This window comes from Sardina pilchardus, chromosome 7 (genome assembly GCF_963854185.1).
Source record: "Sardina pilchardus chromosome 7, fSarPil1.1, whole genome shotgun sequence".
Lineage (NCBI taxonomy): Eukaryota > Metazoa > Chordata > Actinopteri > Clupeiformes > Clupeidae > Sardina > Sardina pilchardus.
Window position 1 is genome coordinate 13377629 of NC_085000.1, and position 15145 is coordinate 13392773.

Genomic DNA, 15145 nt, shown 5'->3' on the forward strand with positions numbered 1-15145 from the left:
ATTAAAGGCTTATTTTTATCTTATCTTATATTATCCTATCTTATATTATCTTATCTTATCTTATCTTATATCAGCCATATCAGCTATAATAGAGCTCAATCCTCTCATCAAGCGTAACATATTTAGAGGCAAGAGTATGGGTCATTCTCTCTGTGTGTGTGTGTGCATGCGTGCGTGCGTGCGTGCGTGCGTTTGTTTGGTTGTGTGATACCTTCATACTAGGTACGAGATCTGAGGGAGGAGTTTCTGAAATCAGGAAACAGGAAATGGGGGGGGGGGGGGCGCCACCCACCCAGGAAATGGAGCCATGACCTTTGAGACACTTTCTGCTTCACTATGTAGACATTGTCACATGACCTTTGAGACACTTTCTACTTCACTATGTAGACATTGTCACAAGACCTGCACTTCAGCTGTGAGAGTCAGAGGAAGCTTCCCCTCCCGATACACACCACTGATGATTCATGATCACAATTGACCTCACAGACATAGCGATGTAATGAAAGGACTGCTCGCATGTGGCAGAACCAGTGTGTGTGTGTGTGAGTGTGTGTGTGTGTGTGTGTGTGTGTGTGTGCGTGTGTGTGTGTGTGTGTGTGACAGAACCAGAACAACTGGCTCCCTATCCCACTTTCACTCACTCGGCCCTCATTTAAATCACAGACGCAGCAAGTCAACGAGCAGTCAGTCAATGAGCAAAGTGTCTGGCATGTGCGACTGCAGTTGAGCTCACAGCCATTGTGATGTGGTGAAAGGACTGCTCACATGTAGCACGACTAGCACAACCGGCTCTGCACTTCACTCTCACTCAGTTCAATGAGCGACAAAGTGCAGTGAGTCAATGACCAAAGGGTCTCAGGAATTGATGCCACTGAGTGGTACCTGCTGAAGTCTACTTGGTTTTTTTGTGGGGGAAGGGTTCCCATTAGGAAGAACTGATACTATATTTGGCATCACCCCTGTCACGGCTCAAGGGTGATACCAAAAGGTGTGTGTGTGTGAGTTTGTGTGTGTGTGTATGTGTGTGTGTGTGTGAGTTTGTGTGTGTGTGTGTATGTGTGTGTGTGTGTGTGTGTGTGTGTGTGTGTGTGTGTGTGTGTGTGTGTGTCTGTGTGCGTGTGTATGTGTATGTGTATGTGTATGTGCATGTGTGTGTGTGTGTGTGGGGGGGGGGGGGGGGGTGACTGACTGACTGACTGACTGAGTGTGTGTGTTCATGCTTGCATATGTGTGTGCTGATGCATGTGTGTGTTGATGCATGTGTGTGTGTGTCGTACGTACCCAGCATGTGTGTCCAGATGTTGCCGGTCTCGGTGTGGATCCTGAAGATGGAGCCGAAGCAGGCCTTGAAGGAGGGCATGGGGGGCCGGTGGCCGTGCAGCAGGTAGTCGTTATCCTTCAGCCACTCCGGCAGCAGCTGGTACGGGATCACGCGCCAGCGCCCCTCCCACATCTGCACCACCACACACACACACACACACACACACATGCACACATGCACACATATATACAGACACACATATGTACACACATACACACACACACACACACACACACACACACATATATACAGACACACATATGTACACACACACATGCGCACACACACACACACACACACACACACACACATAGGCACACACATACACACACATACAGACACACATATGTACACATACACACACACACACACACACACACGCACACATATTTACACACACACACACACACACACACACACACACACACACACACACACACACAGGTAAGATACACGACTCAGTATGTAGACTAAGCACAGGTGTCTTACACAGGTAAAGTATGGAGATTCAGGTTTGTTACGCAGGTATTATGTCGATTCAGTACATGTGTGTTGCACAGGTAAGGGCCGCGTTTCCCAGATTCGTTAAGAAGCTCTTAAGTGCTAAGAACTTCTCAGGAGGGCTCTAAGAACCCAGGTATTATGTAGATTGTGTTACCCAGGTATTATGTAGATTCAGTACAGGTGTGTTGCACAGGTAAAGTGTGTGGATTCAGTACAGGTGTGTTGCACAGGTAAAGTGTGTGGATTCTGTACAGGTGTGTTGCACAGGTAAAGTGTGTGGATTCCGGTGTGTTACGCAGGTATTATGTCGATTCAGTACAGGTGTGTTACACAGGTATTATGTCGATTTAGTACAGGTGTGTTACACAGGTATTATGTAGATTCAGTACAGGTGTGTTACACAGGTAAAGTGTGTGGATTCCGGTGTGTTACGCAGGTATTATGTTGATTCAGTACAGGTGTGTTACACAGGTATTATGTAGATTCAGTACAGGTGTGTTACACAGGTAAAGTGTGTGGTCAGTGCAGGTGAGCTGCACAGGTAAAGTGTGTGGTCAGTCCAGGTGAGCTGCACAGGTTAAGTGTGTGGTCAGTCCAGGTGAGCTGCATTGGTAATCATCTAAGACGGGTCACTGACCTTGTGCACGAACTCCTCCATCTTCTCCATGGCATGGTGCGCCTGCAGCGGGAGCGTGATCACGTGCGCCCCCTCCTCGTCCACCTCCTCCTCATCCTCAGGGAATGCTGATGCACCCTACATACGTGCACACACACACACACACACACACACACACACACACACACACACACACACACACACACACACACACACACACACCGTTTTCACAATCAACTACATAACCAACTAGAGGACTATTTGACATCAGTACAACTCTCTCTCTATCTCTCTCTCTCTCTCTCTCTCTCTCTGTTTTCTATTCTTTTATGTTTTATTTGTTTGAGTGTTGTACTTTGAAAGCAAAGTTAACCGGAGTCAAATTCCTTGTTTGGTTATGCAAACATGGCCAATACGGTAAAGCTGATTCTGATTCTGTCTCTTGTCTCTCTCTCTTTCTCTCTCTCTCATACTCACACACATTCTCTCTCTCTCTCTCTCTGTGTGTGTGTGTGTGTGTGTGTGTGTGTCTGGGATATCCTCTCTGTGGGACTCACGCGGGGGCTGGACCCGAGAGACGCTGCCCCCAGAAGGGGTCCCAGCTCGGCCAGCTCTGGGTCTGGTTCTGGCTCCATCAGCTCTGGTTCCGGAGGGTCTCTGGGCCAAGCCCTGTGGCCGAGCGGGTTCTTGCTTAGAACCGGGCCCTGGTGTTCTGGTTCTTCCTCCAAGAACGTTCGGTGGGCTGCATTACTCGAGGCATGGCCGCGGGCCGTCATGGGGAGATCGGCCCCACCGCCAAGCCTGCTTACACACACCTAGGAGCAGAGCTACACACACACACACACACACACACACACACACACACACACACACACACACACAGTAAAATGAATACCAATACCCAAATGTCAAACACAATAAAGAGTTTTTGGACAGCTCTACAAAATGCAATCCCAATCCTGTACAATATACATTTACCATCAACAATAAGAGTATCAAGAGAAACATTTAGCGCTCTTTACTTACTTAGAAATTGAATTACAACTAAATGAATTAGCCTACAACTATGTAACCATGTCAAAACTACCTGGCAAATTCAATGTAGGTTACCCTATAAATTGAGGTCTACGCTCCAAACGTATTCCAGCATTCCACCGTAAATTAAGTGAGAAAATAATACACTTCTCAGATGTCACTGACTAGAGAAAAGAACGGACAGGTGAAATGAATCATCTTTGGTCAGCTCACCGTACCACAATTTACGTGGCAAAACTTGCTTGACCGGATAGACAAGCGTAACGACCCGCGGAGAAAACGTAACTCAGCTTAAATGTGTCACATATTCATTTCCAAATGCCAGGTTACTATCTTAAGTGGTCACTTGACTGGTTGTATAAATGTGTCGTTTCTTGAATATTTTAATTTCTAAGAGAGGCACAGTAGACTACTCTACACAACCACGCAACCCTTCCGTATTAACCGAGCTAGCATACTGCCGTTTGCTAATACTGGCAGCTAACCGAGATTTCAGCTGGTCGATGCATTGGCCATTCCAGATGTGTTTGGCACATAGCGCCTGTCTTCTATTTGGCCTCTCTGGGATTATGATATATTCGGGATATTAGAGTTTTCTTACCTTGCGTTATACCTTGGCGAGTAGCCTAGCGGTTCAGCCTGCGAATCACCGGGAGAATGACAGCAAAATATGAGCCCTCCTCCGATCCTCCTCGCACCCATGAAGCAGCTGGTAAACAATCAGCAGGGAGGGACTCGCGCTACGGAACTGAACACGTCATCTTTTCATAACAAAGAATTATAGGCCCGTGTAAGAACACCTTTGCAACACTAATATCCCGCACACCTAAATACATAGGCCCATAAACATATACATCTATGCATAGGCCTACATCAATGCCACCCTTTTTGACGTGTGAGTGTGGGAAAAGACATGCCGTCAAACAAGCTCTTTGCTGAGGCGGCATAAATTCTGAGTTAAAAAAGAGGAAAGAAAAAAACTTATCAATTACACACAAACAGCAAACGCAAATAGCCATACGAGTAAAATCATAGGATTAAATGCATTCAATGCATGCAAATGTATATTTCATTATATATTTAAATATTTATCTTAAATGCACCTATAAGTTTGTTTCACATAAGATTTCCAAAATAATGTTGATAGCACCACAACACATAACTTTTCTGCCATTGTCTGAGCGGCTCTCTGTAGGCGATTGCCCGCCTAGCAACAAATAGTATCGGGTAGGAACCCCCACCGCACCCCTCACACCCTCCGAAAATCGAAACGCAAAGAGCTTATATAAAGCTATAGGCCTACAGGAATTCGGTGACTGCTGTAGGCTACAATTCATTCCCTCCATATTATAAAGATGATATTATCTTGAATTTCCCCATGGGCATCAATAAAGTATCTATCTAGCCTATCTATATAGGCCTATCTAGATGAGAGAAGAACAAACAGTGCAGCTCAGTGCATGCATGGTTTCTTTCATACGCCATTGGGATTTGTGGCCAAATAGTTCAGTCTTCATTTCACCAGACCCAGATGTTTTTACTTCTCATGGTCTGAGAGTCGTTCAGGTGCTTTTTGGCAAACTCTTTGCAAAAAATGGCTTCCATCTGTCCACTCTACAATAAAATGAGCCTAATTGGTGGAGTGCTGCATGTTTATCCTTCTTTAGGCTTCTCACATCCTCTAAAAGGAACTCTGGATCTCTGACCTTTGGGTCCTTGGCTACCTGTCTGACCAAGGCCCTTCGTCCCAGGTTATTCAGTTTGGCTGAGCGGCCAGATGTAGGAATCCTGTTGGTTGCTCCAAACTTTTCTATTTGAGAATGATGGAGGCCAGCGTTCTCTTGGGCATTTTTTCGATAAGCTGCAGAATTATTTTTTGTTTCCTTCCCCAAATCTGTGTCTTCACACAACCCTTTCTCGCAGGTCTATGGACAATTCTCTCGACCTTGTGGCTTGGTTTTCACTCTAACATACACACCATCAACTGTGAAACCTCATATGGAGAAATGTCTGCCTTACCTAATAATGGCCAGTGAGTTCATTTAAGCACAAGTGGACTCTCATCAAGTTGTAAAAGCATCTCAAGGACCACTGATAGGATGCATCCGAGCTCAATTGCGGGTGTCATAACAAAGGGTCTAAATACCTCTGTAAGTGGAATATTTTTTTCTTTATTTTTTATAAATTCACAAAACACTCCAAACTCCAGCTTAGATTGATGAGGGGGAAAAACTTAATCCATTTGAAGATGAGTCTGAAACATAACAAAATGGGGAAAACTTGAAAAAGGTCTGAATACTTTCCGGTTGCACTATAAAGCACCCCAACGCATCTCCTCATAGTAGCCCACACCAAAGCATAGCATCTTGTGATGGTTTGATAGGTATAGGCCTATATTTTGGTCAGTTGTGTGAGTGTACCGTTAGGACTACTAACCAATCTTGTTGTACACAACGCAATGACAGTAAAGGAATCATGACTCTGATTAGGGCAATGTGTAGTCATAGAATGAGGTCCATCCATGTCATCCATGCTAAGAGAATGGCAGGATAGCAATGTATGGGATAGGATAGCAGCCGTATTCACTGCCCATTACTGTAGGCCTGATGTCCCCAACCCACCAGCCAGAGGGCTGCTGAAACGACAGGAAATACTTAATAGGCTTAGGCTACCTGTGAGCTGTGCTATTTCAGCTGGGGCAGCTGTGGCCTACCGGTTAGGGTGGCGAGCTTATAACCGAAGGGTTGCTGGTTCGATCCCCAATTGACTGGTTGACCAGAGCTCCCACGTCCACGAGCGCCACTATTGAGCACTCAACCCGGATCACTGCTCCAGGTTAGTGTGTGCTTCACTGTCTGTTCACAGATTGGGATAGGCCTAAATGAACATGTTGAACAACTTCATAATACAGAATAATACTAAAAACATGGCATGGCATGCACACCCATTCCTCAAGAACAGAATACAATATATTGAAATGAAACAACCTCCTTATGTCTCTCAAGTAGTCTGTCCGACCTGGAAAGGAAATTCACTCCTAGGAACTATATATTGACATGAGGCTTTCGGTCGGACAATAAATGTGTTGCACACGGAAGTTGGAAAGACTCTCCAGAAGTGAGCAAAACAGTCTGCACCGTCAAGGCTGTAATCTCCACCGTTTCTGTCGGTATTTTTGATTCATAGACGATACATTGTCCATGTGGCGTCACTGAAAAGTCTTTACGAGTGCATTCACCGTCTTCTTGTCCTAAATTGCGTTCGCTATCAGCTCGTTGTAGTTTATTTCGTGAGTTTGTTATCATGAACGTTGACCCTTCGCAGCCAGTGACCACTGGTGGAACAGCATCGAATTCGGCTACACCGAGCATCAGCAGCAACTGTATCACACTCACAAACAATGCAGCATCAAGCGTGAGCAGTATACCTTCCATGGGAGCTAGTAACGGTAAGTTGTCCACCTTTAATTCGTAAAGTGTTGTCCGTTCAGGTAGCAAACAGAGTGAACTAATTTACTTCCACCGAGTTTGGCGATCAGCATTATTCTCCAAACTCTGCTGGGTTCCAGAAGGATGGTTAATTACCATACATTGCAATGTAAGTAATGCATTTGATAGTCACAATATGTCACGTAGCAGCTCCTGTAATAATTGTCGGGTATTTAGGCTATTTTCAGAAATTGTGCAGCTGGTGAAACGTACCCTGTGAAAGTTCAAGATTCGTATAAAGCAGGGTCATCCGTGAGATTATTAGTGTCAGCAAGAATACATGACCGTGACGTTAAATGATGTGTCACTGCTACATCAGAAATGTTGCCCACCTCACTAACTAACGTTATGTCAATTTACCTGCGCCTGCGTGTCTTCAGTTCCAACCTCCGCTGCCATGGCGACCCCATCCTCTGATGCATCAGTGTCTAATGGCGTGTACATGCCCGCTGGAATCGCCAATGGAGACGTGAAGCCGGCCATCTCCACCACGCCACTGGCCGACTTCCTGATGCAGCTTGAGGACTACACGCCTACGGTAAGCTCAGAGCTCGAGGACTCTGGAGACTGTGTGCGTGTGTGTGTGTGCGAGCTCCAGGGGCACCCTGGCTGTGTGTGTGTGTGTGTGTGTGTGTATATGTGCGCTCAGAGCTGAAACTCTGGTTCCGAAGAGACGGCTGATCTACGCCGCAGAACGTAATCATGCCATGTTCCGTCTGATGACTTGCTGAGCCAACGGGGACCAACGGGAAAAACAAAACAAAACAAATGTTTCCACAATCAAGAAGAAATACTTGGCTAGTTTGGTGTTATCAAACATAGATGGGGAGGTGGGGGTCCTGTTGGTGGGCCGGGCCCCATGACCCCAAACTCTGCCGTGACCGGGCCTCTGGTCAAAGAGGTTTGAGAAAGGCTGCATTGGCAAATGAGTGTATTAAGCTGATTAACAGCCAAACTGTGTGCTTGTTTGAAAGTGCCATTCAAGAAATATGTTATTGTGCTACAAGTTAACCAACACGTTTTTCACATTTGTTTAAGTGCTATTGCATTAACACTGGGTTGATTGTAATTGGGACATCCAGTTCTTATGACCTGACTTACCCCACCCCCAAGTGCAGCACAGCACAGCAATATCACTGAGCTACCCACTGAGTTATCACAGTGTGACCCACAGCTTCTCTCTCTCTGACCCACAGCTTGTCTCTCTCTCTCTCTCTTTCCCTCCCTCTCTCTCTCTCTAGATCAACAACCAGTCTCTCTCTCTCTCTCTTTCTCTCTCTCTGATCAATGACTTGTCTCTCTCGCTCTCTGCTCAATAACCTGTCTATCTCTCTCTCTCTCTGCTCAATAACCTCTCTCTCTCTCTCTGCTCAATAACCTGTCTCTCTCTCTCTCTCTCTGCTCAATAACCTGTCTCTCTCTCTCTGCTCAATAACCTGTCTCTCTCTCTCTCTGCTCAATAACCTGTCTCTCTCTCTCTCTCTGCTCAATAACCTGTCTCTCGCTCTGATCTACAGATCCCAGATGCGGTGACGGGTTACTACCTTAACCGAGCTGGCTTTGAGGCATCTGATCCTAGAATGTAAGTGGCTCTGTTCATCATCCATGTTATGCCGTATCGTATGTCTTGGTCACGCATATACATATAAACATCTCAATATTTGTTGGATTTTGTTTTCTCTAGAATCCGGCTCGTCTCATTAGCTGCCCAGAAGTTCATCTCCGACATTGCTAACGATGCCCTCCAGCACTGCAAAATGAAGGGGACTGCTTCAGGAAGCTCCAGGAATAAGACTAAGGTTGGTGTGACTGCCGAGTTAAATGCTGTGATGCTTTAGATGAAGGATAATGAATGGTGTACTGTGGTTTGGAGCACGGTGATGGTGAGTCTAGCTACGCTAAGAAATAAGGAAAATGGCCCCATTTTACACACAAAAGTGTTAATTGGATGTGCAATAAACAATTTTTGTATGCAAACTGCGGTCTTTGTCCCTCTTGCTTATCAGTTACAAGTTTGACCTAGTACTCGATGATGAAAAAACGATGGCTTTATTGGCCAGGTTTGCGTAATCAAACATGGAATTTGACTCCGGTTAACTCTGCGCTCAGTACAACACTCAAGCCAAATAAAACATAGAAGAATAAAAAAACAGAACAGTAAGAATAGCCCTTACCGTTGACTTCAAGGCAGCGAAGCAATCGTTGACTTCAAGGCACCTAACCCTTGACCCTTGACCCTTGACCCTAGTGCCTTCCATGCAGCGCTGGCTGGAAGATGGCGTTCAGGACTTATAACACAAAAGGCATAAAAGACTGAGTGGAGCCTGCTCCTACCACACAGTTCTCTATGTTGATTAATGCAGTAATGACTCTCTTGGTTGTGATCGTTTCCCCCTGACTCTCCCTTCTCTCTTAACCCAATGCTGTAATGACTCTCTTGGTTGTGTCTTGGTTGTGATCGTGTCCCCCGACTCTCCCTTCTCTCTCAACCCGATGCTGTAATGACTCTGCCTGACTCTCCCTTCTCTCTTAACCCAATGCTATGATGACTCTCTTGGTTGTGTCTTGGTTGTGATCGTTTCCCCCTGACTCTCCTTTCTCTCTTAACCCAATGCTATGATGACTCTCTGCCTCATGTCTTTGTTGTGGTCTCTCTCCCTGACTCCAGGATAAGAAGTACACCCTGACCATGGAGGACTTGGCCCCGGCTCTCTCTGAGTACGGCATCAACGTGAAGAAGCCCCACTATTTCTCATAGTCACCTCAAGACCTTTAACACACATTAACACACATACACACACATACACACACAGACACACACACACACACACATACAGGGTGTAGATCTGTCTTGCTTCTGTTCAGTTAGCATTTTTATAATTCATTGTAGCATGTTCTCCTTATGTTCATTTATGCATTTGTGATATTTTATTGAGCGCAATAAAATCTTCCAAACCAAAGCTGTTACTGTGTGCTGTGCATGTTTAAAGCAGGGATTAGAAATGGTACAAAGAACGAAAACCAGGAAAAAAAAAAATTCTGGATGAATGTAACTGAAAATGGGAACAAAACCCGCACTCTTAAAACGAATTGTTGGAAACAACACAAGCTGTGTTATTTTCAACACATACTGTGTTACAAATAACAAAAGCAATGTGTTGGAAATAACACAAACTGTGTTGTCCCTATCTGGACACAGAGACAACACGTTCATTGCGTTCCAAAAACTTGATCCGGGGTGAAAACGTTGTTTTCAATTTTAGATTAAGTTATCAACGGTATTTATCGTTCCGAATAACCTTTCTTTGAATATTATTCTGATTTTGTGAATCTGTGCCTCTCCTGTATAATAGGCTAGGCCTATTATGTAAGTGATAATGTAGGCTATTGTCCGCCGGTAATTATCGGAAAAAAAGAACCCCGGTGCACAGCGGAGGAGGGGATTTGCTTCGTCCTGATGGGACTTATTTTCCAATAATTACAGGCAGACAATACATTATTCTGCTTATTATACGGTTACTTTCCAAGTACATAGCCTTAATTACTGAAAGGTGTGAAATGACACAGGCTATCAGAGACTCTAGCAAATACAGTATCTAGCTCTAGTGGCGTGCAGTTGGTATAGCACCACACATACGTAGGTTAGGCTGTTATGGGACCCGTTTTCAGTGTTTTCGAAAAGGAAAATGATGCTATTTATTATTTCTTCAAACTCAGACTCATTGGCCTTGACTCATTTTCTGTGAAGAACATAACAATTACTGATTTTCAATGATTGCACACAGTACACCCCTGTACACATAGCTATTACTGTACATACAGTATGCGGTGTTCAGGTCTACTGGACCCAAGTGTAATAGTTCTAGGTGCTACAGTATGTACCTTAACTAGGTCCTCCTAACAGGGCCTGCTGTGTGTGTGGGTGTCTGTGTGTGAATGTTATCTTTCTGCACCTGTTATTCCCACACAATTTGAACTTGTTTATGTTTTTTTACCTTGTGTATAATTTAATTTCTTCATTTTCTAACCCCCCAAAAACGAAAATCAGTCATATGATCATCTGATAAGTATTTTTTTTGCACAAATTGTTATGGTTGTATTGATTTCAAAGCCTAATAATGTGGTGGGTCCACCAGACCGATGAACATTGGCTAAGTAACAAAAATATGTTACAACACCTTACAAGGATATTTTCTGTAATCAGACATTTTTAAAGATCTAATATTGAATAGGCTAATTGCCTACTTTCAAATCTCACCCCATGCCTAAATTCAGGTAGTGTATTTTACAGTTAGCCTTGATATCCTGATAAGTGCCTTGATTTAGACTTCAAGGCTGTTGGGGGGGGAAAAAATCCAATAGTATTGTGCCACCGGCCATAAATCTGTGAAGGGAATGTAATATCCAAAAGAACGTTAGCCTATAAAGCGTTCTTATATGTTCTAGTTAAAAGAGAGAGAGCAAAAAAAACAAACACTTTTTTTACTCCGAATGAACCGAAATGAAAATCATTCTGTTTTCAACCACTGATTAAGATCATCATTCACAGGAAATGGTGCTCAAGGCCTACCTCCACATTGCTGAACTTCACTCACCACCTTGAAAGTGGAACTGTAGGAAGTGGAGTTCATGTTAATTGCAGTTGCTGAGTTGTTAATTAAAATAGACTGTTAGATTTATAATTCCACTGGATGAAGGTGCAATCATGTTCTTAACTAGGCCTAGGCTATATGAGAATAACAGCTGACAGTTATTCACTAGAATCACTACAGCATTTCATTTTTGTGTTCCATATTGCATTTGGTTGTAAATGCCCTATTTTGTTTGTAAATATTTCTTACATGGGTGGACTGACTAACACTTAATAAAATTGTCTCAATACTGCTTGAGAATGCTATGTCGGCAGTGTATTTGATAGACTACACAGACTATACAAAAATACACTGCTGTTGAAATCTCGTTTCCATTCATAGACAGGGAAAAATCCAGAACGATCTAATAAAGGTCACTACCAAACTTTTCTCAATTGATTCTATAATACTTTTCCGCGTAGAATCCATTTCTGCTTGGGACATTGTTCCCAAGCAGAAAATGTTCCTCCATGTCTCATTAGAAGAAAACCAAAATTTTAGCTGGGTATCTTGTTTAGTTTCTGAGATATGGCTCTTCAAATGTGGTTAGACGTGTCCTAAAAAAAAGGCTGAAAATACCTGGCCATCGTAACAGGGTTAAACATTTCACAGTGTTCTCCCTCAGTTTCTCATCTGTCTTATATTACATTTTTAACCTTGTGTGACTTGATCCACTTGGCCATTTAAGCCCCTCAATTTAGTTGCCTTTTTCATTTTTGACAACTTTTGGACATATTTTAAGGGATCACTAAAGAGTAGAAATGGGATACAACATTTTTATCCTATTTACAAGATGGCATTCTGATCCCTCAAACAGAAAAAATGGGTTTACACCCCATATTGTCCTTCTAAGAGGTTCATACAAATCAAACCAACACCTCCTTCAGCCAAGACTATTTTTCATTTTTTCTAACTTCAGACATGTGCTGTGGGGATATTACAATGGACAGGTCGGATCTACCACATTCACATGGTCTACGAAGTGCCACACTATTGCAGAAAAAAAGAAATGTTGGATTTGCATTTCATCTTGTCCTTGGAAAAAGGCAATAAAAGTGGCATTTTTAGGAAAAAACGCCATTTTGGCCAACTTTGAAGGCTCATAGCCTCGAAATAAGAAAAAAAAACATCTCAATTTTTTATCAACATGTTCTCTTACTCATGGACTATAAATATAGAGTTTTAAAAATGTGAGTGCTAGGCATTCATGACCATAAGAGATTTGGATTTGTTTCGATGGATAAGTCTCCAATGGTGGGAAGGACTGTAATTCCTTTGTGATTTTGGACAACAACACAGGGTACTGCCCCAGTGTTCAAATTTTTAGAAAATAATATGGTAGCCTTAAGAGAGGAGAGGGGTTTAAAAAAAAGTGGTGCTCATTAAATACAGGAATTTTCAGCCTTTTTTAGGACACGTCTAACCACATTTGAAGAGCCATATTTCAGAAACTAAACAAGATACCCAGCTAAAATTTTGGTTTTCTTCCAATGAGACATGGAGGAACATTTGGACCAAAAATCAGGAAAAACTGAGGACCATGGTGTCGGACCTGTTCCAACTGATATGGAATTGCCCTAATGTATTCAAATATGCAAATTATCTCATTAACTATGCGTGATATAAAAATGTCCCAAGCAGAAATGGATTCTACGCGGAAAAGTAGGCTACTATAGAATCAATTGAGAAAAGTTTGGTAGTGACCTTTATTAGATCGTTCTGGATTTTTCCCTGTCTATCAGTCTGTCATCGAAGCTGTTGTGCAATGACACAACTTATTACGACCTTTAACGGTGGTTATAAACATAAGCTAAATATGCTTGCACAGTTTCACCTTCATACCGAGGTTTATTAAGATGGGTAGTATTTAATTCAATGTTTATGTTTAGAGATTTTAGAAAGTGGACAAAGAAGAAACGCATCTTAAACTCTCGTGAAGATTGTCCTAAGGCAGCTACCGTAGAATTGTACTCTCTCGGCTGTTGTACATTTGTCGTGCGAAACGTTTTTGAATCGCCGTGCAAGTCCACGCTGTACTGCTTAATAACATCACTTATAAACCGCGTTGCTTAAGTTTAAGAGATTACTGGAACGTCTTTTATTTCAACATGAACGTTCAGCCATCAAATCCCAACAACCCAATTGTGTTTTTTGATGTCACCATCGGCGGGCAGGTAAGCAGTTCATGTGTCAAACTATAAGATCTCAGCTAGCATAGTAATTCAAACTAGCATTGGTAGCTAATGTTGTCACATAAATAAAGATAAAGGTCTTGATAGGCGTTTGTTGATAGAGAATGGAAATTAAACTGGAAACTAGTTAGCATTGTGAGCGTCATCTGTTTATTCCAAGCAGCTTTCAGTAGTGATCCAACCATCATTTATGTGAGATGGTGTTGTCGGGAATGTCATGCTACTTTGTTGTCCTTTACATAACTTACACATTCCAGTGTTGAAGCAAATTAACCTTATATTTGTTCGCACTGGAGTGGTAAGCTCATCCCTTTCTTCGGTATTCACGGAGACAATCCATAGTTTCGTTTTTCTGCAGCCTTTGCTGCCAGTTTTCGGAGGCTGAGCTGTTGAACTTTTCCACATTCTGATGTGCAGCATCAACAGTTCCAGCTTGTTGGCCTTTGAGATCCATTTTGATTTGTATCAAATTAACTTTTGCATATCATCTAACAGTTCCAGCTTTATTCGTGATACTAAACTTCTGAAACTGGCTTCAGAGCTCGTTAGTGGTATATGATACATGGACTCTATGATTTTATTTTGTCACATAGTGATAGCAAAGATTGTCTAGTTACGACTCTGGTGGGATCACCAGCTATGTGTAAGGATACAGAAGAATGATGTTGAGAGAATTTAAGAAGTAGATTGAGAGGGAAGGGGGTATTCTCATCCTGGTCAGACGTTGAGGTTATTTCTTTATTCATACTCAGGGTATTTTCCGTCAGTGCTGACAGTGCTTTTTGTTCAACATACCTCTTAATTTTTAGTCTTCATTAACCTTCCAACTGGCCGATAGCCTAATTAACTCACCTGTCACATCTTGCCAGCCACTACAGCTGTTTCGCTGTCCATGTCACTAAGGCGACATTTGCCAGGCCGAAATTCGTGAGCTGTTTCACTGTGTGGAAACCTTCCATAAACATTTCATAACTGGAGTTCTATCCGTGCAATGTGATCGTAAAGTGTTATGGTATATTATGCATTTCCTGACTGATCTTCAAGTGAATAAGTGTGTTATGGTATATTATGCATCTCCTGACTGGTCTTCAAGTGAATTGTGTTATGGTATACTATATGTACCTCCTGTTTGGTCTTCAATATGTGCTAAGGTGAAAGAGACAGAACCCTTCTGACTCTATCGAGCATCTTCAGTGTGTGTTGAAAAACCATGTTCTCAACAAGGGAGTGTGGGCGTTTTTGTAACACAATCCACAAAATCTCTAGCATCGGTATGTAGTTACAAACACCTCATGTGTAGGCTTCACTCTAGAAAACATTTAAATGTCACTGGTGCTTAACTGGTAAATCGTCCATAG

At 42.9% G+C, this 15145-nt stretch overlaps 3 protein-coding genes across 4 annotated transcripts in view; 2 read left to right on the plus strand and 1 right to left on the minus strand.

Moving 5' to 3' along the window:
- Positions 1-4216, minus strand: part of adipor1b (adiponectin receptor 1b) — a 10196-nt gene extending 5980 nt beyond the window's left edge. Inside the window, exons 1-4 of one of the 2 annotated variants that reach the window (XM_062540797.1) lie at positions 4078-4216; positions 2999-3268; positions 2463-2579; positions 1282-1453 (exon numbers count right to left, since the gene is read on the minus strand). In XM_062540797.1, coding sequence (XP_062396781.1) covers positions 1282-1453; positions 2463-2579; positions 2999-3217 — 508 coding nt within the window. In that variant the 5' untranslated portion in view covers positions 3218-3268; positions 4078-4216. The remainder of the gene's footprint in view (positions 1-1281; positions 1454-2462; positions 2580-2998; positions 3269-4077) is intronic. The other variant, XM_062540796.1, reaches the window with a different exon arrangement.
- A 2356-nt stretch (positions 4217-6572) lies between these two features.
- Positions 6573-9918, plus strand: taf10 (TAF10 RNA polymerase II, TATA box binding protein (TBP)-associated factor). The gene is made up of 5 exons (XM_062540798.1): positions 6573-6924; positions 7345-7502; positions 8482-8546; positions 8649-8763; positions 9633-9918. Exons 1-5 carry the CDS (start codon positions 6780-6782, stop codon positions 9720-9722), a joined length of 573 nt encoding a protein of 190 aa, XP_062396782.1. The 5' UTR covers positions 6573-6779; the 3' UTR covers positions 9723-9918.
- Positions 9919-13585: 3667 nt separating this feature from the next.
- Positions 13586-15145, plus strand: part of ppih (peptidylprolyl isomerase H (cyclophilin H)) — a 36569-nt gene continuing 35009 nt past the window's right edge. The window contains exon 1 of the mRNA XM_062540801.1: positions 13586-13769. Within this exon, the coding sequence (XP_062396785.1) occupies positions 13704-13769 (66 nt within the window). The 5' untranslated portion in view covers positions 13586-13703. The remainder of the gene's footprint in view (positions 13770-15145) is intronic.

Coding starts and splice junctions, on each gene's coding strand:
- taf10 (XM_062540798.1), top strand. CDS start 6,780: ATGAACGTTGACCCTTCGCAGCCAGTGACCACTGGTGGAACAGCATCG. Junction 8,547..8,648: donor GAGGCATCTGATCCTAGAAT/GTAAGTGGCTCT, acceptor TGTTTTCTCTAG/AATCCGGCTCGTCTCATTAG. Junction 8,764..9,632: donor GCTCCAGGAATAAGACTAAG/GTTGGTGTGACT, acceptor CCCTGACTCCAG/GATAAGAAGTACACCCTGAC.